The sequence below is a fragment of the Puccinia triticina genome, chromosome 12A (assembly GCF_026914185.1).
Source record: "Puccinia triticina chromosome 12A, complete sequence".
In the NCBI taxonomy this organism is placed as follows: Eukaryota; Fungi; Basidiomycota; class Pucciniomycetes; order Pucciniales; family Pucciniaceae; genus Puccinia; species Puccinia triticina.
This window is the reverse complement of record NC_070569.1, coordinates 1,021,725-1,045,938: the sequence shown is the minus strand read 5'-3', so window position 1 is coordinate 1,045,938 and position 24,214 is coordinate 1,021,725. Positions and strand designations below refer to the sequence as shown.

At 49.4% G+C, this 24,214-nt stretch overlaps 6 protein-coding genes across 6 annotated transcripts; 3 read left to right on the top strand and 3 right to left on the bottom strand.

The window, feature by feature from the left end:
• Window positions 1–1,136: 1,136 nt before the first annotated feature.
• On the bottom strand, window positions 1,137–2,296 carry PtA15_12A104 (uncharacterized protein; the record flags this gene model as incomplete). The annotated part of the gene is made up of 8 exons (XM_053161681.1): window positions 1,137–1,186; window positions 1,270–1,284; window positions 1,373–1,393; window positions 1,476–1,598; window positions 1,689–1,841; window positions 1,941–1,964; window positions 2,040–2,108; window positions 2,182–2,296. The coding sequence occupies 8 exons, from the start codon at window positions 2,294–2,296 to the stop codon at window positions 1,137–1,139; spliced, it is 570 nt and encodes a 189-aa protein (XP_053025674.1).
• A 786-nt stretch (window positions 2,297–3,082) lies between these two features.
• PtA15_12A103 (uncharacterized protein) lies at window positions 3,083–6,234 on the top strand (the record flags this gene model as incomplete). The annotated part of the gene is made up of 8 exons (XM_053161680.1): window positions 3,083–3,145; window positions 3,208–3,776; window positions 4,049–4,169; window positions 4,265–4,361; window positions 4,429–5,013; window positions 5,099–5,295; window positions 5,378–5,503; window positions 5,572–6,234. 8 exons carry the CDS (start codon window positions 3,083–3,085, stop codon window positions 6,232–6,234), a joined length of 2,421 nt encoding a protein of 806 aa, XP_053025673.1.
• A 139-nt stretch (window positions 6,235–6,373) lies between these two features.
• On the top strand, window positions 6,374–6,742 carry PtA15_12A102 (uncharacterized protein; the record flags this gene model as incomplete). The annotated part of the gene is made up of 1 exon (XM_053161679.1): window positions 6,374–6,742. The coding sequence occupies one exon, from the start codon at window positions 6,374–6,376 to the stop codon at window positions 6,740–6,742; it is 369 nt and encodes a 122-aa protein (XP_053025672.1).
• Window positions 6,743–7,976: 1,234 nt separating this feature from the next.
• Window positions 7,977–9,904, bottom strand: PtA15_12A101 (uncharacterized protein; the record flags this gene model as incomplete). Its single annotated transcript, XM_053161678.1, has 11 exons — window positions 7,977–8,043; window positions 8,129–8,276; window positions 8,362–8,405; window positions 8,478–8,572; window positions 8,648–8,669; window positions 8,751–8,904; window positions 8,979–9,076; window positions 9,153–9,234; window positions 9,320–9,410; window positions 9,498–9,730; window positions 9,793–9,904. 11 exons carry the CDS (start codon window positions 9,902–9,904, stop codon window positions 7,977–7,979), a joined length of 1,146 nt encoding a protein of 381 aa, XP_053025671.1.
• A 400-nt stretch (window positions 9,905–10,304) lies between these two features.
• Window positions 10,305–11,066, bottom strand: PtA15_12A100 (uncharacterized protein; the record flags this gene model as incomplete). The annotated part of the gene is made up of 4 exons (XM_053161677.1): window positions 10,305–10,356; window positions 10,424–10,535; window positions 10,617–10,755; window positions 10,836–11,066. 4 exons carry the CDS (start codon window positions 11,064–11,066, stop codon window positions 10,305–10,307), a joined length of 534 nt encoding a protein of 177 aa, XP_053025670.1.
• A 2,285-nt stretch (window positions 11,067–13,351) lies between these two features.
• On the top strand, window positions 13,352–16,710 carry PtA15_12A99 (uncharacterized protein; the record flags this gene model as incomplete). The annotated part of the gene is made up of 21 exons (XM_053162262.1): window positions 13,352–13,521; window positions 13,609–13,641; window positions 13,706–13,760; window positions 13,856–13,945; window positions 14,028–14,043; window positions 14,121–14,198; window positions 14,283–14,290; window positions 14,370–14,485; window positions 14,568–14,582; window positions 14,665–14,734; window positions 14,813–14,973; window positions 15,041–15,142; window positions 15,206–15,285; window positions 15,361–15,369; window positions 15,435–15,634; window positions 15,706–15,811; window positions 15,892–16,047; window positions 16,134–16,148; window positions 16,236–16,321; window positions 16,393–16,426; window positions 16,502–16,710. 21 exons carry the CDS (start codon window positions 13,352–13,354, stop codon window positions 16,708–16,710), a joined length of 1,809 nt encoding a protein of 602 aa, XP_053025669.1.
• Between the last annotated feature and the right edge of the window lie 7,504 nt (window positions 16,711–24,214).

Genomic DNA, 24,214 nt, shown 5'->3' with positions numbered 1-24,214 from the left:
GAGAAGTCAGTCCGAGTTAGGAAATCTAATTACAGGACTAGAGATGTATAAGGTGGTGAGGATCTACAAGATAGCCGCAAGCGGCGATGACAATATAGAGAGGCCGAGAGCGGCCGAGTCTTAGATAATGGGAATATGGCCGAGAGCGGCATACAAGTATACGAGGTAGGAAGACGGAGATGTTGAGAGCAGGTAACAAGAGAAGGAAGTAGTAGACCGAGAGCGGTCGGATAAGAGAGAAGATAGCCAGCGGCTATTACCTTAGGTAGAGATATGGTAAGGGTTACCATATCCGGGAACGGGGGACTTCACAATATTGCCAAGTGGACATTCCGTCAATGCATACCCATATAAATCACCACACCGCTTGCTGCTTCAGCCCCCAGCTTTTGCTACTCCCACCGCTTCAGGTTCACTCTGAAAACTTTGCTGATTGATTTTTTGGCGCCACACACCCGCGCAGGGGAGGCTGACTCCCATTGAGTGAAAGCTTGTCTGCGCGAGAAGCTCCTCCGGTGATTCCAGAGGCAGCCCAAATTCTAGAAGAATGGTTGTTTCCCTGCCCAGATCAAGGGCCTGGCCAAGGAGGAGGGATCCGACTGCGGCCGGGCTAATGACCTGGACCCAACATGTCCAAATGGCAATTAGGCTGCCGTCGACAGTCGAGATTGGAGGCTACGAAGGCTGTTATGGCGCGGCCATTTTGGAACGCAGGGCCCAGGTGCCCATCACGTAGCCGAATGGGATGAATCAGAAAAACAGATGAAGGAGTATTCATGAGTTCTGACTGTAAGTAGTATTTCTGACTGGGTAAGTTGCAAAGATACGAAAGGGAATATGTGAGTAATAAGAAATTCAGATGCCATCAGTTGAACCAAAAATAAAATGAATGGCTCAATGCGACAAATCCTATAATTGACTGAGTGAGAAATATATAATGAACGCGACTTGGGTTGAATAACAGAGCTCAAACTAGTATGATAAGGGATCATATGATGTGGTGTGATAAATGAAACTTTTGCGCAATATTCACAATGTGAGAAGATCAAAATTGATGGCCATGATTTAATAAGAAGGGACACGTCAGAGAGTTAAAAAAATAAGCTACTCTTGCATCAGGAACTGAGGTTTCCTTTTTAGATGTCCTTTCGTTGTGACGAAATATATCTATGAGATGCGAGTGACACTGTTAAGAAATTTTAGCGCAGGTATTTATCAGCTTCGAGCTACTCTCCACAGTGAGGATGTAGAAGAGAATGAAGAACACACATTCTGCGTTACTTCCTGAGGTGGGTTAGGAAATGGCAAAGACAAGAGGGCATGGCCATTAGATCAAAACACATGAACACTGATAATGGGAGAGAGTACGTACCCCTTTGAGCCTTCCCATCCCCTAATCATTGGAACAAGACAAAAAAATTTAGCTTTTTCATGATCCATAAAGTTGTCAAGGAGAGGAAAAATCTGAAATTTACCGTATCTGGGGTCTGATGCTGGCAGTGGGTAAATTCCGAATTTTTGATTGGAATCAAGTGGTTGCGGTGGATAGACCTGGTCCTGGGGATTGGGTCGGCGCCAACGATCTGCTGGATTCTGAGCTAGTAAACATGAATCAAAAGTAAAATTCATTGATCAACCCGGAGCTTGTGCAGGTGTTGATGAAAAGAAACAAATCTCAAAACACAAACCATGTGCTGCTCCTGCTCCTGCCTGTGGCTGTGTGTGCACCGGGTGCGAATCTGGACGGGAAGGAGGATACCCCGCGTATCCGGCGTAAGGATGATACCCCGCGGATTGGGTAGGCGGGGTGGGCACAGAGGAAGATGAGACTCCTGTATGTACTGATAGATTTTTATTGAAGATAAGGTTTATTAGTCAGGTTGCGGAAAATCCATAGGGATGGAACTGAACACATAGATCTCCTGAGGACCGTTACTCACCACCAGGCTGACCGTACGCGTGAGCTGTTATTGTCACAGAACGGTGTACAAATGTTAGATCCGAACCAGGATGAATCGGTGGAGAGAAGTACGACGTACTTGGTATGCTGTGGGGTCTCGACGGCGGGTACACATGAGGTCTTGCAGGAGAAGTAGGCGGCAATGAATCTTCAAGTGCAAAGTAAAACTTGATCAGTCGGGTGTCTAGCCACACATTTGAGAGCTGAACGATCCACAGTACCTGCCCGGTCGAAGCAGCTAAACCAATATTTCAGACCCCAGGCAGCACTCAGACCGGGATACAAGCAAGACAGTTGGACGGCGAGGACGATGAGCATGGAGGTAGAAAGCTTCATTGTTTCGATTAGAACTGTGAGACTTGGTTGAAGTGGGTTGAAGAGCTGATGAAAGCCGACGGTGCAGAAGGGGCGATGCAGAGTCCTGCCCGACTGTCCGTCGTCTTTTATGAGCCTGACTCGTCGTGGGTCATCTTTCATTGATGAATCGGGTGAACAACGCCGCCGTGCTACGCAAGTTCCACTTGCAGGGAGAGCAGGAGATACTGTCCGGCCCTGTACTGGTTTCATAAGAGCACCCGGCCATTCCTGCGACATAGAACCTGCAGCCGGTACTTCTCTCGGACGAATCCTGAGACGTTTCCGTAATTCACCCCTTATATGTTTCTTGACATTGCAGCGGTGGTGGACTATGCGCTAGTCTGCATTCCACTTGTGAAGTCGGGCCCGATGAAAGGGCTCGCAGACCCTCCTGGTGCATATTATGGCGTGTTCCAATCGGCTGCTGGCCGAATGTGCCTGCCCGGCATCTTTCTTTGAATGACCTGGTTGGTGACCGGTGATAGCAGTTTGTCCCAGCTCTTGTCGCGTTCTCTGAGTCTGGATTCCCGGCAGTGATTCGTCTCGGCATGTGTTTCATTGGTACTTGGCTCAAGCGCCAACGAGGCCTTCTCATCCGTGGAAAGGAAGGATTCAGATTTTCCAGGCTGGTATGTAAATATGTCGCAGGGACGCGGTCGGGTGCTCTTCTCGAATCGGGAGGAAATATGTGTACATGCATCTCTGACTCGGATGGAACGAGTTGGAGGTCCAGTCTAGAGTCCTAGACTCTAGTGCAAGAACCGTATGATCAAACACCGCCGTAGCCCGGGCGCCGCTCTTGATCAGAGCTCGCTCGGCGGGGCGGCGGTCCCCAAACTTAGCTAAGTCCGAGGGTGGAGGCGCGAATTGGGCGGTCCCCTGAAACAAAGGGAGTGGAACCCGAAATCGACAAGGTTTCGGAGCTGGGTGTTTCGGAGTCCCCGAGCCAGTGTGATCTCGGCCGGGTCAATATCCGGGATTGCACAGCACTCGCATCAGGAGACCCAGCAACTCCCGAGACTGTCTGCCGATGCAAACCCGTCACGACCCGCCCGCCTGCGCCTGAGCCAATCTGCACGACCCTTGAAACAAGCCCTCGCCGTCCCCAAGCATCTCCTGAGCCGCCGTCCCCAACCACCACCCAACACGAACCCGAGATCCCAAGCCCGATGGAAACCAGCACCAAGCCAGCTCCAGCGAGTCGCACCATGTACGAGGGCGAAGACGATGCCGAGCGACGAGAGACGGCTGTGGGCGGCTCGAGACGCCGCGCGGGCCAGCAGCGGCTCGAGTACACCGGCCTGGACGACGACGGCCATCCACTAAACCATGTCCATCCACACACAGACCCGGCCGAGAAGAGCAGTCCCAAGCAGTTCGGCGTCCTCAAGATGGAGGCCATCATCGAGCGGCTCCGTGCCCGCTCCAGTCGCTGGGGCGTCCGGTCGATCTACATTGCGTAAGCCGTCTCGCACTCAATCCCTCCTCCTCTGCTTCCCTCCACGTCCGGCCCGGCCATCGGGGGCCATATCAGCCGCCCTCGCTCTGGGCTCCAGAAAACCCCTCTTGACCATTACAGCAGACACATGTACTCTGCGCCGGATATATGCGCATACACCCCCATGGGTCGTTGCAGGGGCCATAATCAAAATCCCGAGATGCCCGACCCCTCACCAACCATGTGGATGCTAGTGTACTGACTTTATCTGACCCTCTCCCGCCGCGATCCAGGATGTACATCCTCTCGACAATCACCTCCACCGAAAATAACTCGCTGCCGCTCATCGAGCCGTACTTCCTGAGCCTCTTCGGCCACCACAGCTCGCTTGCGACCGTAGGAATCATGACCAATGTGCGCTTCCATCTCCCAACACATGTGGTGGAGTCTTGACTCTGACATACCACCGCCGTGGGTTTTTTTTTGCCGGGTCTCTATCACTTTTCCAGATAGCTTTTGCCGTTGGGAAGCCGCCCATGAGCAAGATTATGGATGTCTTTGGTCGGGCTGAGGGCGTCCTAGTGGCGATTATTCTCTACCTAATAGGCGAGTGTTCATTGGCAACTTTCGGGTCTACTTTCTTATGGTATACTAACCAGAGCTCACTCTTCAGGCGCCATCCTCACGGCCTCATCCACGGGGGTGATCCAGTACGGGTTCGGCAGAACAGCGGCGGCCCTAGGCTCGCAAGGCCTGCAGCTATCACAGATGATAATTGTAGCCGACACATCCTCGCTGACCTCGCGGGCATTGCTGACCTCGACGATCACCTCGCCGTGGATATTCACGACCTGGATCGGGCCCGTCGTCGGCTCCTGGTTCCTGTCCAAGGGCGCCTTCGGCTACCGGACGATCTACCTCGTCTTCGGGCTTGCGGTCCCGCTCTGCGCCAGCTGGCTCGTGCTCGTCTTGTGGATGGAGTGGCGCAAGCTCAACAGTGAAGCCGGCCCGCCTGCCCGAAGGATCGCCCTGCCCACTTCCGATCTCGACCAGGAGGACCAACCCGGGGGCCTTTGGAGTCCCCCTAACTCTCCTAATACGATCCTCTACAACTCCCGCTCTTCGTCTACTAGTCTCTGGTCAGAGGCCTGGGAACAACTCGACTCTGTCGGGCTCGTCTTGTTGACTCTGGGCTTCGGCCTGCTCCTGTTACCGCTCACTTGGTCGGTGAAAGAACCCGGCGTCAGCTGGTTCACTGGTCCGTCTGTCTTCTCATCTGCTAACGTGGTAGCTCACCCTAGATCTGAAGCAACTAACTTGACGTCAAATCTTGCCGATTCCAGTCACAAGATGTTCGTTCTTCATCGTCGGGGTCATCGTTTTGGTTTGTTTTGGAATCTACGAGAACAAGTTTGCCAAGTTCCCGGTTATCCCTCCACGGCTAGTTGAACAACGCACGGTCCTCTTGGGTTCGGCGGTGTGCTTCTGGCACTTCATTTGTCAATTTACGTATGAGAGCTACTTCACCAGCTTTCTGCAGGTACGGTTTCGCCCTGTACTCACATGTTTGAGACATTTACGGCTGAAGAAGGTTTTGGCCGCTGAGCTGTGATTTTTCTTAGGTGGCCAGGTTCCTGTCTGCCCGGGACGCACAGTACGTCGAGCGGTCCTACCTTTTCACGGCCTGTGTCTCGGCCATCATCTGCGGATTGCTCGTCAAATGGACACGGCGATACAAGATCTGGCTGGTGAGTCCATCTTAGCTAGCTGATCTTGATGTCTGATCACAGCATTCTAACCAAGGTGACTGTCAAAGGTTGTCGGGATATTGTTACATGCTGTGGGGACACTGCTGATGGTCCGAAGCCGCAAGCTGGACAATCCGATGATAGAGATCGTGATTTCGCAAGTCATTGGGGGCTTTGGGGGCGGCTTCACGACGCTAGCCTCCCAGCTGGGAGTGCAAGCGGTGGTTGCGCACCAAGATGTAGGCATCTCGACGGCGGTCTTCCTGACGATCACCCAGATCGGCGGGGCGGTGGGCTCGAGTCTTGCGGGTTCGATCTGGACCTCGCGGCTGGAGACGGCGCTATCCGAACGTCTGCCGGCCTCAGAGCAGGGCAACATCCCCAAGATCGTCGGCGACTTGCGCTTCGCACTCACGTACCAAGGCGACAAGCGCACCAAAATCAACGAGGCCTACGTCGACGTCCAGCGCATCCTCAACTGGCTCGGCGTCTGGGCCCTCCTTCCCTGCTTGATCTGCGCTCTCTGCATGCAGAACGTCGACCTTGACTCCAAGGCGTCCAAGCGCAACCCCCAGAAGGGAGACCTCCCTCCTCCGCACGAGGATGATCTCCTTTCGGCTCCTCGTGACTCCAACGTTACTGCTGAGAACGTCCCCTTTTTAACCCGTTGGTCGAGTCTCTTCTGTCGTTATCTCTCCCTTCCGGGAGCCTTTCTCAAGCGCAAAATCTGACATCATTGAACAAAACACATCAAAAAGAAAATGAAGCATAATTCGAAGCCGTGGATGCCAGAGACAGCCAACCCCCCGTTTGTTTTAGCATCCGATTCTTCCGCGAGCGATCCCCGACCGACGATGTCCATAACCCACGATGTCCGTATATTCCCTCTACACAACACCATTGGAAGACCCGCCTAACTCGCCCGCTCGCCCCGGTATACCTGATCGGTCAGATCACACATTCTTCAACACGCCAGCTTCCTTCTCGAGCCTGGTCAAGACACAGGCACAGGTCTCTTGCTTGACATGCCGCCCGATCGACTTGAACTATCCACGACTCTCTTGCTTGCCATTCACCATCCTTCCCGCACCACGCATCCTCCCCCTTCCTTCCGACAGCGCCGCGCTCCCCCTCCATCCGAATCCTTCACATCTTCTCCCCGCGCCCGCCTTTTCTCTTCCTAGACCCCCTCCCTCTTTCTTCCTCATCACTCACAACAAGCTCGCCGTCGTTTTCTAGCTAGCCCTAGGCGGGCGGGAGATTCAGCCCTATCTTGCTCTGCCCAACATACAAGAGACGTCGTTCCATTTTTGGCCATACACTTTTGCTCAACCTTCATGTCCTCTCTCCCACCCACCATTCTTGTCCATGCTGTCTATCTAAAAAACCCTAGCTCTCCACTCACACATGCATGCATCAAACTCACATGTATAACAAAATGTATCATCCGCTCTAATCCATTTCTTCGCTTGCTTGCTTGCTAATCCACCTCTTTGTTTTTTTGGGTATATTTCTGTGAGGAGGGGTTGTAGGACTGGCCAGATGTGGATGCAGGCAATGCATGTTGTATGTACATTAAAATATTTAGGATGTTGTGATACGGCCATCATCTTTCCCTGCAAGTGTTCTCATTTGGGCACTTACTCTAACTACTAAAAAATGATCATTTGTTTGCTTAGCATGCAACATAAATCGGAGCACACTGTAGATCATAGTGTTGTGAGAGGCCACAGTCGTAGCAGCTGAAGAAATCTCATAGTGAGTTAGGGTCCTGTGGGGATTGCAGGGAACAAGGCATTTTCGACATGATGGGTTGCCTCACTCAAGGTGGGGAATGGTATATGGATGCTGGTTGGATTGAGATCTCAGCCTCTTCATTAAGGGTGTTCAAAGTTGAAATCATATTTTTTTCAAATCATAAAATCATAAAATCATAACACTTTTGAGTGATCATTTTTTATGTACCATTTTAGAATTGTTGCTCTTTTTTGAGTGATTGGGTGTTACACATTTTTTTCAGATTAAAATTTTATGAATTTATGGTGTTATAATTTTATGCAGTCAACTTTGAACACCCCTATTGTGCTTAGGAGCGTCTTCACATAAGTGAATCGTGAAAGTGCAAACGATGTCCAAGAATAGATGAGCGGATAGGTGGGCACGCATATCCGAAGGCATTGGGTAAAATAAAAAGCTGACAGGGGTTCTCTTGGCGCATGGAACATGACAGAGAGAAAGATGGCATGGGATGAACAGCCCGCAATAGGCCAAGAAACACCAAGATGGTCGCGGTGGATTGAAGGTCCGGGGGTAAATATCTATGAGATGAACTGTCTGCATGCATGGGATCGGCTGTTGAGGTGGGTAGTGGAGCGATGAGAGTCTGTTGGGGGAGGATCAGGACACAGGTTCGGATGAAGGCAGGGGCGGTGCAAGGCGCTGGTCGTAAGCTGGGGCGTATAGGGTCGTTGGCTCAAGAATTGAGGAACCGCATCGTAGTTTCGAAGGCGGCAAAGGTGGCCCCATTGACGAGAGGCGATCTGGACCGGGTCCGAGAAGTAAGAGGGACAGCCAGTCAGCCACGGGAAACCAACGCGCGCAAGGAATTCACGCTGGCCGACTGACCTGATCAGGGTCGGCGTCAGGCCGCGCAGGAAGCCCCGGTAGCCTTCGTTCATGTATATCTTCCGGATGCAGTCCATCATCCCAAAGTACTTCCTCGAGCCCGGTTGGGAGGGCAGGCCGTCGGTCTGGATGCGCGTCTTGATTTGGTCTTCGAGGGGAAGCAAGGCGGTGTCCATGTCAGCTTGAGAGTAAGGGCCACGGAACAAAAACGGACTGGCTGGGTCAACACTCACCTAATGGATAACTGCTCAGCCACATCGAGTATCCCGCTCCAGCCCTAGAATAATCCAAAATCCGGCCACAGTCAGATACGGGATGCCGATCTGTACCGGACCGAGTCTTCGCTCACCCGTATAGCATTGCCCAGCCCGTCCCAATCTCAGATCTAGAACAGTTCTTGAGCTTCATATGTCGCTCTACCAGCCATTCATATCCTAAGAAATACTACATTGAACCAACACAGCAAGTGGTTTTGTGTTAGCTGGTGAATGAGGGTAATAGAGGCAAAGGTAGTCTTACCATCCCATAGCCATGGAATTCACTATATCGTGGTCGAACATTCGTGATTGTTAGGATTGAGTAAGGGAGATAAGGAGACGGTAAGAGCGGGCTGTTTTCTTACCGGGCAACGGTAATCACCTGTCCGTAGTAGAGACCACGAAAGATGCCGTCGGAGCCGATGATTTTCTTGAGCGCGTCCGCGGGGCCGACGAAGTGGTTCAACTGGCTGGCCGAGGAGGAGGTTTGAAGGCGGATCCTGACGTGCTCGACCGGGCCTTCAAGATCAAAGAAACACATCACCGACGGCCCAAAGATGGTGGTGGGAAGAGTATGGCAGCCACAGACGTACCGGAGATTATCGAGTTGCCTACTCCCGCTGCTGCCCCTGAAAGATACAGCTGTCCTAGACTGAGTTGGGGGCCACCCCCATTGGCCAAGTTTCGCTCCCTGCATGAACGTTCCCACATCAGAAAGCGTTCCGCGCCCAAAACGTTCCGTGTTGTACGGGGAAGGATCTGCTTACTTGAACGCCCGCTTGGAGGCCTCCAGACAGCCGAATTGGATCGAGACGCAAGCGCCGATTCCGATCAATGGAAGCGACGTACCTTGGCAGTGAGGCAAGTGGAACATGATGAGTACCGTGAGCTTATCCATAAGATTACTATTTTTTTGCAGGGAGCGTCGTCTTACCTTTGTAAAAACCTAGGGGTCCTTCGTTGCGATTGATCTGGATGGCCGCATCAGTCATCGACTTGTATTGATTGCTGCTCTGTAGCCGGACCTTGAAAAAGAAGGGAAAGAGCGAAGGCATCAGAATAGGAGTGTGAATTTTTTTTTTTGGGGGGGAAGGCGAGATGATGCCTGGTACCTTGATGATATCGAACGGCTGACCGGCCAAGACTTGCGTGATTCCTCCGACCGTGCCGGCGAACAAGTCCTTATAGACCTGATTGGAAGACGCGGGCGGGGCGATGTCCATGGCGACGGGGTGGGTGTGGGCGGCTTCCGTGGGTGCAGGACGAGCGATCGGGCGGGATGTGTGGGCGGGTCGAAGCTGCCTCCCCTCCTCCTTGGACTGGACACGAGCCGGGCGGGTTTCTGCTGTTGATGGAGAAAGTTCTGGCTGCCGAGCGGGCTCGGGTGGCCTGGGATTTGGTGCATACAGTCCCGATCGGTCCGCCCACGGAGCCCGGCGGCCTCGTCCTCTGTCAAGGCTGCACCTCCCCAGGATCTGAAACCAACCTTGTCCTGACACTCCCCAACGGGTGTGTTCATCTGGCACACTCTCCAGTTCCCAGGCTCACCCCAAAACTGGCAATGGCAACTCTCGCCGGATTTGAGGAGAACGCCGACAGCAGAGAACAGAAATGGACTACATTCGCACGATGGCCGAGGAAACTGGCTAGGACAGATTGCAATAGCATGGAGCCTTTTTGCAAGCACTATGCATTCCACTGTTGAAGAGAGTGTTTTTTTTTTGTAGGGACATGTCCTTACTTGGGGGTTGGATATATAAAAAACGTTCAAGATAACATGACAGGTTTCCAAGCCATGTCCTCTGGGTATTCATCACCCTTGAAACAATGGGTCAAAGAGTGAGTAGCACTCTGACGGAAGATGGAGGGGTCAGCACACGAGAAATACCTGATACTCGTGCCACTGCGACTCGCGCGAATCATTTCGGCGAACAAATGTCTGAGCCGGAGCGCATCTCGCAAAACGTGAGGCTAAACCAAGGAAATGTGAGAGATATGCTCGAGAGCCACAGTCTGGGAGCCAACCAAGAGTACTTACACAGCGATATTGCAGGTCTCTTTAGAGAGCCCATTGGCTCTGGTACATTTGGGCTGAACGCCCTCTGGGCAGTTGCAGGTCGGCTTTATCGAGTAGATTGCGCTCCAGGCCCCTAAGAAAGAAGAAGAGGGTCATTGTCAGACAAAGAGACATGTCTTGCGGAGTCTCTGGGATCTAACTGGGAGACGCGTACCGTTGGAATATCTCATCATCTTCGATCCTTTGGGAGGCAGGGAGCAGGACTTGGGCCAATCCTTCGCCTCAATCTCGTCTCCCCCACCATACACCATGGCAGTGTCCTGGGCGGTGAGGAACGAATAATCGGTGACGCCCTTGGTTCCAGAGATGTTGCATTACAAAAATCAGCCACAAGTTCTCCATCTCTGAGAGTATCGGCACTTGTCAGACTTACATACGAGTCCGCTTTCGGGGGGCAGGAAAACCCTTTAGACGGCCATCCACGGTCAGTCATCGAGCAGGCACCCGAGCTGGGGCACATCTCGGGCATCACCCGGGCATTGGCCTCGTAGGTCCCATCGAGGTAATCTTGGCGACGTTGCGGTCGGGCTGATGAGCCGTTACGGATATTCGCGCCTTGCGCCAGCGCTACAGCAGACAGGAAAATCGGAAGGAAACACTTCATCGGTGTGGTTGGTAATTTTTCGGAGAGGGGGGGGGGAGAGGTTGCTTCTTGGTTCGGCGGTGGGCGGGTCACGGGACGTCTTCTTGAGCAGTTCTGGGTGGGACAGTTCTCGGGGCACGATGGACGGATGGAGGGATGAAGAGGGTTCTCTGGGAAGTCGGAAGGGTATCAAAGGGAAGCCCTGGCGGAGGAGAGGAAGGAAGACTGAGGTAAGTCGCAGGCCAAAATGCCTCAACACTTGCAAAGCACAAAGGCAACTCGATCAACGAGTCACCACGACCCACGATGTACCGCTGCTGCAAGGTTTCCTCATGAGTCACTTGAGGGGTGGAGCGTGATCAGCTAGACAGGGGGAGAAGCATAAAGTATGTATATTTCCTTACATTTTGATGTGCATAGAGTGCCTCCCGAAGCTTTTTTTGGGGGAGTTTATGGGGATTGCAACCCTTGGGCAAGCAAGGTCCTAAAAAAGTAAACATTAATAAATATCCGAATGGTGCGCGATATAAGGTGGCATAGAAAGTCTACAAAAGGGGTATTCACCATAACATCAAAATTGAGCGAATATGGCTGCTCCACAGCTACCCAGCGTGAGCAGTCACGCTCTATGTTCGCTCGTTGACAACTGACTCATGTTGTGGAGGGGTAGCTCAATTCATGCGTTCATGCCAGGGATTAGCGTCTTCGCTGGCCACAGTCTTCACTTCAGCGGTGCAGCACCGGGCCCGTTGAGAAGCATCGCAGCTTACACTTACAGCATGCTCTTTGATGGATCGCAGTCGCAATCTTTCTCATCCTCCCAGAAACAATAAGTCACGCATGTCTACCGGCTTTACCCTGCTTTACTTGCTTGAAAGTCGACCTCGACATGGGTTCTGATGTAAGCCAATGGGTACTTCTCCTGGAGCCAAAAGAAACCCACAGGAAAAGACTGGGCTGGTGTTGAACGACATTCATACCCATAGAATCACTAAATTAGGACAAGGGGCGTGAATTCAAAGAAAATAAGGCGCACCAGCAGATAATTTGTTTGGATTTTGGTGTGCATATATTCTCAATCTAGAGAAAACATTTTAAATTCATGCTTCTTAAGTTCTTGTTGACTGTTGAGATGGTCAAATTGAAAGATGTGATAAATTATATCTCCTTTGGTGATCTAAAATATATTCAAATAATATTTAAAGATTCCATAATGATCCAACCTCCGGATAAATATCTGAATCTTAAGCTTAAAAAACCCTGCAATCCAGCACAATCCATCTGAAATGGGGATCTTTTGTCCCTTCTTGTTGTCATGTGCGGCCCCATGTTGTTTAAGCAACCACCCTTCACATTCTATCTAGATTTAATAGAATCAGTGGACTCCCTCATGGTTTTTTCATATCCTCACGAGGACACAGACCCAGGTTTCTGCTAGAAAAGGCAATTCCACCGGAAGATTTTGGAAGCCTCGCGTATAAAAAGCTCTAGCTAAGCTTACTCAAGGCCTTGTTGAGCTTATGTCAAGATGGCCATGTAATGTTGTGTAGCCCCCGGGCCTAAACTAGACTTACTGCACGGTGCACCGAGAGGCTGTGACCCTGGATACAACGGGCGGATTTGATGTTACCGGCTTCGTGATCGCGACACCCGACACGCGTGCGGCGACTCCTGAAACGTTGAATCTCCATATTTGGAATACTTGTGGAACCTCATGCTAAATATTGAAATATTACCACGCCTTTAGAGTTTCTTTAGCTTTCCGGTCCCGGCAATATCCTGCATCGCACCAGCATCTGGTACCATAGTTTTCAACGCTTATGTTACATCTCTTGTTTGATCATTGTGCTGGCGGCTGGCGGGCAGGGAGCCTTCCTTTCGGTGTAAACACGGCTGTGATGATCAGGGTGGACTTATGACATCAAGCTTCGCATCTTTTACCGCATAGTCCGTGTCCCTAAGAACTATCAGCATGGTCTTGGTGTCTGCGAACAGCATTTGACAGATTCATAGAAGGAGTCTAGGGAGGCTTCGAACCATCGTAACGCTTAAAAGAGCATAGCGATTACAGATCTCATTAACCTGAGATATTTTCGCCGGTCATGATCTCTGTTTTCTACTTTCTGTTTCTCTAAACATTCATTTCTTTCGAAAAGACTGAGCTGGTTCCTGGAAGACTCTACCTATTCGCGCTAAACATTTTCCCAACAACTTCAAACACAATTCCAGGCTCAATATTGCGAAGGTTTTAGCACTATTAAGGAATAGTTTGCCGTATTTGGAGCCTATCTTTCCTCTCAAGAAACATGGTTCCGTCAAGATCATTGGTCTGGTTCAATTTCAGCATAGGATATTTATTATTTCTTTGCTCCAACGTTTGGTCGGTCCGGTTCAATCATCCCGAGCTTTATCTGTCTTCACACGACTTCAAAATCTCTGCTACGCGTCAGACACGGAATTATAACTTTCGCGTTACGTGAGTGAATTCGGTGCAGATGTCTTTGATGCGAGTGCTTTGCGACCTAAATACTTTTTTTTGGTTGTTTTAATTTGATTGTTATAGAAATACCGTCGGTGCACCAGATGGGTTTAGCAAGTGAGACGCCATACTGGCTTCGTACATTGCTTGCCCATTTTTCTGATCTGCTCAATTTTTTCAGGACTATGCTGGTCATCAATGACCAGTTCCCAGGTCCCTTAATCGAGTGCAATGAGGTGAGAAACAAGAAAAGAGCCATAAATATAGCTTGTAGATGTCCTCTTCCGGCAATCTTGCGACATGAAAAGCTGAAAGTAACGCTTCAATCCAGGGAGATACCTTGCAAATCGTCGTCCAGAATGACTTGAATGTTGACGTCTCAATTCATTGGCATGGAATTCTGCAGACTGGTACACCATGGGTAAGATTTGAAGCTTGATGGCAACATATTTCTTGTGTTGTGCTGAAATTTAACCGAAACTCTTTTGCTTTCGCAACATCAGATGGATGGAGTAACTGGTTAGATATTTTCATCGCCTTTTCGAGATCTCACCGGAAGCTTAGATGAAACTTGCGCATCATCTTTGTTCATATAGGCGTCACGCAATGTCCCATACCGGCCAAGACCTCATTCACCTACAAGTTTACTGTTAAGGATCAATTTGGAACTTTTTGTGAGTAATTACTTTTCGTAGAGAAAATAGATAACTTCTCCTATTAGACTGCTGCTCATTTTGTTTTGCCTGCTTTCTATATAGGGTATCACGTGAGTTTTACATCAAACTCCGTTCATGCATGTCTTCAGACCTACCCCATACCCACCCGCGAAAATCTTAAATCACTAGGCGCATGCTCGTAATTTGGCCATAGATGGTATAGCCGGACCTTTGATTGTTCACAGTCCACGCGATCCTTTGGTTCGTGGCAAGAATTACGACAACGAAATGATTCTGTTTATTTCGTGCGTTATGAATTCTTTATTAATTCAACTCAGCATGGATTTGAGCCACGCAAGCTTATCTGACTCTTTCTACAACTTGCAGAGATTGGTATCATAAGTCAGTCGAGTGACGATCCTCTACACATTAGCACCGGCAGTCTGATTGAGTTATGTCCAAATTTTCCCATTTAAATCTGCAGTACCAGTACAGTTATCCTGGACGGCACCTTGTCAGCTACAGGATATTTCGGGACTCAAGCGGCCCCGTCTGTTAGTTCTTGAAAACATCATCGGATTTGTAACCTGGACTGACTTATTTGCTATCCTCGCGGACTACATCTCCAATAGGCCAACAGTGCATTGATCAACGGGGTTGGGATCTTCAATTGCTCTTTCGCAACTCGGGGATCAAGGTGTCGAACACCTACCAAACCCCTCGAAATAACGTTGCCCCCCAATCAAAAAACTCGTTTTCGGCTGATTCAAGCGGGTAGCCACGCCATGTTCTGGTTCGCATGAATTGTGTTTTGGGGCAGAAACAAGATGAAATAGTTTCTAACTCATGAGTTATATCAGGTTTTCCGCAGACCAACACCTTCTCACTGTTGTTGAAGCTGATTCCACAAGAGTGACCGGTCCAAACAACTTGCATCGTCTGCAATTCCATAACGGACAGAGGTACTGAGTTTAAATTTATTTGGTAAAACACAATTTTTAAAGCCGTTCGGTTTCTGCCTGTAGATATAGCGTGATAATCGATACGCGGGCTGACAAGGTGGGGAGCTCCTTTTACTTGAGAGCTGCAATGGACATAGATTGCTGTAAGTATCATCTTCATTGATTGGATTGCGCGTAACATGTTGACTGATAACAAACTCGTATAAATTTCTTTTTAGGGGCCTGGCGTGAGTTTTATCGAACTTATTGACACCAATCAAGATTATTTGAGAACCAATTTCCATGTCCGCAGTCGCCCCGGGTATACCTGGTCCAGATGCAACCGCTCTCGCAATCGTGCGAGTGGCTGCGCAAGCTTCTCAAATTAATAGTCTTCAGCCTCCGAGAACCAAAGACTGGGGGGACACCGTCGGTGGGAAGTGCACAGATTTAAACGTTGATACGCTAAAGCCGCTTATTCGTCAAAATGCTTGTGCAAACGTCATAGACACCGTAAGCACTTCGAAAGTCCACTTTTTTTGAATAAACTTTGGGCAGCTTCTTTCTAAGTATAAACTCTGCAGTTGTATTTCAATACGAGTCTTGGAACCATCATTCGTCGGAATTCTCGAAATCGAACCAAAGTGGACACTTTGAGCAGATTTTTTGTGAACAATGCCACCTGGACAAGTAAGAAACGAAACCCCGATATTCAGAACCTCTTTTTTCGTGTTTCGCCAATTGAACCTTTTTATGTTTTCCGTTGCAAGCGTTCCGCTATAGGCCACTTCTTCAAGATTTGGCACAGGGTGGTAAAGGTTATTTAAACAGCACAGAAGTCACGGCTCTGACTCTCAATAGACCTGGTTGTTATAATATCGTGTTGAATAACTTAGATGCTGGTATTGACCACCCTCTGCATCTTCGTAAGTTTCCGAAGGCATTATATTTCAGTCTGTAGACCATGCATCTTGATGATAAGTTTTTTGAATTGATTTTTCTTTGGGTTTAGACGGAGTGGACTCCCGTAGGCCGTTCTTTCTTTTTCTTTCTTTTTTGCTTTTCCGTGCTTCATCCATATGGATATCTGATTTACCGTGAATCCGCCTGCTAGATCTTGTTGCACAAGGTTCTGGCAACATAGGTCCCCAAAACTTGGCGCAGGCCTCTATCAAGTTCGACAATCCTCTGCGGAGAGATGTAAGTGGTACCCAATGAAATCCGCGCCTAATAAACCCTTGTTTAAGTACTTGATTTTTTTCCTCCTTCAGACCTTCGTTGTCGGCGGCGGAAGCTATCTAATTCGTAAGTTTTAAATCGAAGCTTCGGTCATATTAATTAGGCGTTCATCCTCTTGACGAGTTCATTTCACACTAACAGTGCGAGTTGAAGCAAACAACCCTGGAGTGTGGATTCTTCATTGCCACATTGGATGGCATTTAGCTGCAGGCTTTGCCGGAGTGGTTGTGATGCAACCATCAGCTATTTCAAAATTCAAAATACCCACCGCCAACCAAGCTCTTTGTTCGGCGAAGACAAGCCGCAACATCAACACTACCGAGCCTGGTCGCCTAAGCTCACTGATGTAAATAAATTATAAACTGAGTTTCCATGAGTTGCAACCTAACAAAGAGGTTGCAAACTTCATACTAGATATTTGTAGCCCGTGTTGGAGTTTAGATGATGTGTACATACCATTATCCTCTACCCCAACAATACATACCATGGATCTGAGGACAACTGGCGTGAAATTTTTCTGGTTTCTCTTGTTAAATTCAATGAACCACTAAACTATTTTACTCTATTCCTAATTCATAACTACATCAAAGGTGTTAATGGACTCCTTGAATTGGAAAATTGGGGAAGTTTGCTTCTACGGAGTCAATCTTGATATAAAGTCTTTTTCTAAGTTTTCAGAAATACTTCTCCTGAGATTTTAGTGTTTTGAATGGGCTGCCAAAGAGCTTAAACCCATCCCCAGGTGTCCATTATTTCAACTTGCGCACTGTGAATTACCCACAACAGTGATGCCTTGCTCTAAATTGAAGAGATGCCCCAAGGGACTACAAAAGACTCTGGCAAAAAATGCAAGTTACCAAAACCTAAAGGAAATGGGAACAGAAGACAATGGAAAGCTGAAAGTAAAAAGGAACAGGGCAAGAGAAGAAGGCAACATCAGAGATGAAAAATTAGATCCTGTGAGGGGTTTGCTGATAGGTCCGTTGAGGTGAGAATGCAGCTACGGGTATCCAAAAACTGTTGTGGTGATTTATATGGGCAAGTGTTACAGAATGTCCATCAGGCAATAGTGCTGGCAGAATTTCACAACACGGCTGAGTTCATTGTGCATTCATTGACATAAGCGCTGAGGATGATGTCAGAAAGTACAACTAAAAGCATGGGGAAAGCTGCACAGAGTGGGACAGCTTGCGTATTGCAGACCTGAGTGGAGGGAAACAGCTGGACTGCGGCTGACAAAAGGTGTGGAATGGATAGCAGTGGCGCGGCGGAAGCTGAAGCAGGTTCCACAAGTGGTTGGAGCTGGGGCGGAGGGGCTGGTGAGAGACTGACTGTGGCTAGACAGAGAACATGGGAAGTCAGGTGTTGGATAGAACAGCAGAGCCACAGCAGTAACCTGCATGTGAAATGCTAGCGTTTGAGTGGTTTTTCTTGTAGTGAAAGTTCTAATTTTTACAACAAAAGAAAAAACTTTTTCTTGCAAGCTCAATTTTTTTTGGGTGAATAGACAGAGAGCAAGCGTGGAGAATTAAAAGAATGAAAAAAATGCTTAGCTTGGGGGGTGGACAATCTGAAGTCAAAATGGGGACATTGCACTGCCAGAATGTCAGATGTGTTGATGAATGACTCACTACAAACATCTTTTGTACCACATGCAATTCACTTTCTTTTATTCATTTCAGATCTCATACTGGATGACTTTCCATTGAGTCTAGGAGCCTCCTAGATCTCAATTTACACAACCAAACTCTTAATTTTCAGGACATAGGAAAATGTTTTCCTAAGCCAGTACAGTTGCACGCAGCATTCCACTGTACAGAGCTGCCCGCAAAACCTGATGGGCCAGGCGGGGGAAAAACCTACCTGGGTCAGGGGACCCAAACTCAAGCAAAGTACATTTTTGGAGTCTACAAGGTGTGTAGATTACAAATCTAAGTAGAAGGCATTTTGGTCAAGCCAATTTTTTTTTTTTTTTTTTAACAGCTCATATATTGGGACCCATCTCCCAAATAAGAGGCTTAATACATCTGGGAACTCAGATTTCCCTAGATTTTGCGGGGAAATCTGGTCTCAATTGTCCCCAATCCTTGATCTGCTTAGATTTCCCTGTGTTATGAGCCGTAGCACAAGCTCCACAGCGCAGACTCACATGTACATAGATTACATGTACATGTCACGGACCATGCTCAAGGTTCAAGAGCCTGGAGATCCAAGCCTCTTCCTCATCCTGCAATCTACCATCTTGGATCCAGAACCCAGGCTCCATCTTCCTCTGCACAGAACCAACCATAACACATTGCAGGATCTATTTCACGTAGATGAAGATTAAGAACCCAACAGACCAGCAGAAACCAGATCTCTCCGCCTCCAAAACCTTGAATATCCGGACTCCGCTCTTAGAAACCTTGAATATCCTGCTCCAACATCACACCAAACCTGCGTTCCCAGCTATGCAATGGATGCCTCCAAAGCCACCAAACTCCAACAACACTAAGAAGGCCAAGGAAGAGGAGGAAAAACACTGCCAGGCCAAGGCCAAATTAGTGGACGCACTCCAAACTCAAACCCCACCCCTCCCCCCAACGCAAGTACCAAACACTGGAGCAGGGGTAGCTGCAACCAAGGCCCCCAAAGTTGCCCAACTGGAAAAGTTTAATGGCACACATGGAGCGGTGCCGGAGACGTTTGCCCGCCAGGTTGGCATCTATATGACCTTGAACAAGGCCTTGTTCCCCACCAACATGACACAAATACTTTTTGTGTCCTCCTACATTACCAGACCGGCGGGCGTATGGGCCGCCCCATTCCTTGACCAGGCAGCAGCAGAGCCGCCCACCCTGACATATGCAGAATTCCTGGCGGCCTTCCGGGGCATGTATTTTGACCCGGAAAAGAAGGCAAAGGCGGAACAAGCCCTTCAAGTGCTGAAGCAGACCGGGTCCGTGGCAGACTACACCCACTCCTTTTTCCAGCACGCTTCCGCCGCGGGATGGGAAATCCCCACCCTGATCAGCCAGTAGCGCCAGGGCCTGAAGCAGGACATCCAGATTGCGCTCATTGTTTCCCGCACCACATTTGCAACTGTTGACAAGGTTGCTAGCTTGGCACTAGAGCTTCACAGGGCAATGAGCGGAGCGGAGACCCGGATAGCGCCAACCAAACAGAAGATTGAACCCGACACCATGGACCTATCAGCATTAAACGGCCAACTCTCCAACTCTGAGAAGACCAGGATGATGCGGGAAGGCCTCTGTTTCTGATGCAGAGTACAGGGCCATATCTCTTGCGACTGTCTGACCAAGAAGGGCAAAGGCCGCGGGAACGCCAGCCTTCCAGGATTGCGGTGATGGAAGATCAGATCCGCCAACTAGTGGACGGGATGGCGGCAATGGATAGAGGCGGGCCAGTGGATAAAGGCAGAAAAGGACGGGTTGACTTGTCAAAAAATGGAGGTGCTCAGGAATGAAGGTTGTGCCTTTCCTGAGCGCAGCGGAGTTGTATTGTAGTATTAGTGCTAGTCAAACTTTAAACAAGAATGAAATTGTTCCCCAATGTTTCATCTCTTGCACCATCACAACTCCCAGAGCTACACCCCAGACCCCCTTTCCCCCTGCCTCCTTCCTGATTGATTCTGGAGCAACCCACAATGTGCTGAGCAAATCCTACGCCGCCGCGGCAGGATTACTCCGCAACACCACTGCCTCAAAGAGGACTGTCTCCAGATGTGATGGCTCCACATCCCAAGCGGCGTATGAGATTGACTTGACCCTGAATGAAGAACCACACCTATCAAAATTCATCATCACCTGACTGAAAGACACATACAACTGCATCCTTGGGATGCCATGGATCTGCAAACATGGACACCAAATTGACTGGACCACCCGCACTCTCCGCTCCAACCACTCTGACATTGCAACTGCCTCCACAGTTTTGTCCACTCCAAAAACATCCTCAACAGAGGGCCAAGGGCCCATGATGGGGAAAGCTAGGATTAGTGACAAGGGGGTGTGTGTTTTACCGCCCCTGCAATGTGAGTTTGATAGACTACCCTCATTCATACTCCCTGAAGCGGCTGGCAAGCTTGTTTTCCCCGTAGATAGCACTCTGCACCCCGACTGGAATCCTGCCCCTCCGCAACCTGAATGGAACCCCGCCAACCCCGCCAATGATTTTGGTACCGCTTTGGCGGTATTGTCCACTCCACAAACATCCTCAACAGAGGGCCAAGGGCCCATGATGGGGAAAGCTAGGATTTGTGACAAGGGGGTGTGTGTTTTACCGCCCCCGCAATTTGAGGCCAATAAAGTTCTTCTGCAATCATTCTCTAACGCAGATGGCAAGCCCCTTTCTCTCCTAGAACATCATACCGCAGAGATCAGTGCCGCCCAGAAATTGTGGTCAACCTCTGCCCAACTGGCAGCGGCAGGAAAGGCCAATGTTATAGTGCGGACCACCGAAGAGTGAGTACCACAGTGTTATCACTGGTACATCAACATGTTCTGAAAGTCTAGTGCCATGAAGCTACCACTGCGGAGAAAATATGACTTCCAAGTTGACCTAGTCCCCGGAGCCACACTGCAAGTAAGCAGGATCATTCCGCTATCACCAGCATAGAACCAGGCACTGGATGCACTGATTGAGGAAGGACTGACCAGCGGAACAATACAGAGGACCACATCCCCGTGGGCGGCCCCTGTGTGATTCACCGGAAAGAAGGACAGAAACCTCCACCCCTGTTTTGACTACCGGAAACTCAATGTGCTGACAGTAAAGAACTGTTATCCCCTCCCACTGAAAATGGACCTGGTCAACAGCCTACTGAACGCCGACACCTTCACAAAAATGGACTTCTGCAATGCCTGCAGGAACTTATGCGTGGTGGAGGGTGATGAAGATAAACTGGCTTTCATCTGTAGGGCGGGGCAATTTGCTCCGCTCACCATGCCATTTGGACCCACCAGAGCGCCAGGCTACTTCCAGTACTTCATACAGGACATTCTCCTGGGGAGGATTGGAAAGGACACCACCACATACCTCAATGAAATCATGGTGTACACTCAGAAAGGCTCTGACCACGCGGAGGCAGTTAACAAAATCCTGGAAACTCTGAGCAAACATCAATTATGGCTGAAACCGGAGAAATGTGAATTTTTGAAACCAGAGGTGGAATATCTTGGACTGTTAATTGTGTGTAACTGGATTAGGATGGACCCCGCAAAGGTGAAGACGGTAACAGATTGGCCCACACATCAGAATGTTACAGAGCTCCATCAGTTTGTTGGATTCTCCAACTTCTACCGCCGGTTCATTGACCACTTCTGGGGGAAGACCAGACCTCTACATGACCTGACTAAGGAAAATACTCCGTTTGTGTGGGACAACAAATGCAACACCACATTTGAATATCTGAAGACCGCATTCACCTCCGCTCCAATACTCAAGATTGCACACCCGTACAGGCCATTTATCCTGGAATGTGACTAATCCAACTTTGCTCTTGGGGCAGTCCTGTCTCAAGTTTGTGACAAAGACAAAGAGCTCCACCCCTTTGCCTACTCATCCCAATCATTGGTGCAGGTGGAGAAGAATTATGAGATTTTTGACAAGGAACTGCTGGCCATTGTTGCCGCTTTCAAAGAGTGGAAGCAGTACCTGGAAGGAATCCCACACCGCCTGACCACCATTATCTACACGGACCACTGGAACTTGGAAAGCTTTATTACCACAAAGGACACCCGGAGACAGGCGTGGTGGGCGGAGACCATGGGCTGTTTTGATTTAAAAATAATATTCCGGCTGGGCCGCCAAGCCACCAAACCTGATGCACTTTCCAGCAGACCGGACCTTGCTCCCGCCCCTGGTGAAAAGCTGACCTTTGGACAGCTGCTGAAGCCAAGCAACATCACGGAGCCAACATTTGCGTAGATATTGTAATTTGAAACCTGGTCTGAGGACGAGTCCGTTGACTTGGAGGACGCGGAGCATTGGTTTGAGGTTTATGTACTAGGGATAGACGCGGAGGATGAACGGGCAATGTTGGATGCAGAGATCATTGCAAGGATCAGGGAATTGACCCCACTTGACGCCCAACTGACCAGATGGATAGAATCTTTGAAAACCCCCACAGGAAACCGGAACAGGTACGCAGAGGCAGATGGCATCTTGTATGACAATGGGCAGATAGTGGTACTGGCAGACCCGGCATTGCGGACAAAAATACTAAAAAACCAACATTACAGCAAAGCGGCGGGCCACCCCGGCTGATCCCGCACCCTTGCCCTGGTCCAACAAAGTTTTGTGTGGAACAGGCAGAAGAAATTTGTCAATCAATATGTGGATGTATGCAACTCTTGCCAACCGGTTAAAGACTCAACACAACAGCCTTTTGGGACACTGGAGCCGCTCCCAATTCCAGCAGGGCCGTGGACAGACATCAGCTATGATTTAATCACAGACCTCCCTGAATACCGCTCATGTGATAGCATACTGAACATTATTGACCGCCTGACAAAAATGGTGCACTTTATTCCCTGCAGAAAGTCTATGAATGCGGAGCAACTGGCGGACCTGATGGCAGAGCATGTTTGGAAACTACACAGCACTCCAAAGGCTATTGTCTCCAACCAAGTAAGTGTTTTTATCTCCCAAATCACCCACGAGTTAAACAACCAACTTGGCATCCGCCTCCACCCCTCAACGGCCTACCACCGGCGGACCAATGGGCAGTCAGAGATTGCAAACAAGGCAGTGGAAAAATACCTCCGCCACTTTGTGTGCTACCAACAGGACGATTGGCCCCGCTCCTTGCAACTGCGGAGTTTGCCTACAACAACAACAACACATCAACTGGGGTGTTGCCGTTCAAGGCAAACTATGGATTCAACCCTTCATACAGCAGAACCCTGGCAGCAGAGCAGTGCGTACCAGCCGTAGCGGAACAACTCCGCCAGCTTGCGGAGGTGCTGGACAAGCTCAAACACTGCCTAGAATCAGCGCAAGAGACCATGAAAATCCAGTTCAATAGAAGAGTGCGGGACACACTGGAATGGAACAGTGGAGGAATTCCAGTCACTTTTGAACAGATCTGGAATTTCAGATTTTGCAGGGAAATCTGGAATCTGGAACTCTGGATCACTTTGGGGATCTTCGGGAACCCAGATTTCCCTGCAAAATTTGATATCTGGTGGCTCAGATCTGACTTTGCAGATCAATGGGAAGTCCTCCAGTGGAGGACTTCCCGTCAATCTGGGAACCCCTTCCAGACCCAGATCTGAGCCAAATTTCGCAGGGAAATTTAGGCTTTGAGACTCTGGGAGGCTCTCAGATTGCTCCCAGATTGCGACGGGAAGTCCTCAGTGGAGACAAGGTTTGGCTAGATGGACGCAATATTTTGACAACCCGCCCCAGCCCCAAATTGGAACACCGCTGGCTTCCGAGAGCTACCAGCCAAATGGCTGGGAGGTGATCTCATCCCCATATATTCTGCACAAGCTCTTGGATAAACATCTGGTCCTTGGCACCATTAGAAGCGCAAGGCTTCGTGCATACTTGACACCACTTGAAACTTCTGCATAGCTCCATCCCCTTGCAAGAATCATTCTGTAAAGAAAATACCGGACTGATATGAGTTTGTCGCCTCCCGGTCATGGTGCTCTAGGACTGTTACGCTTGGCATAATAGATAAGCCTCTCTTATCTCTAAACACATATTGAGTCTTTCTCCAGTTTCAAGAATTGACCAAAAGACTTTATGATCTGGTAAAACAAATAACTCCCTCAAATCATTCCGTGCAAAAAGATGAAATTCTTATTGGCTTGACTGTCCAGCATTATCTCAATCTAGATTCATAGC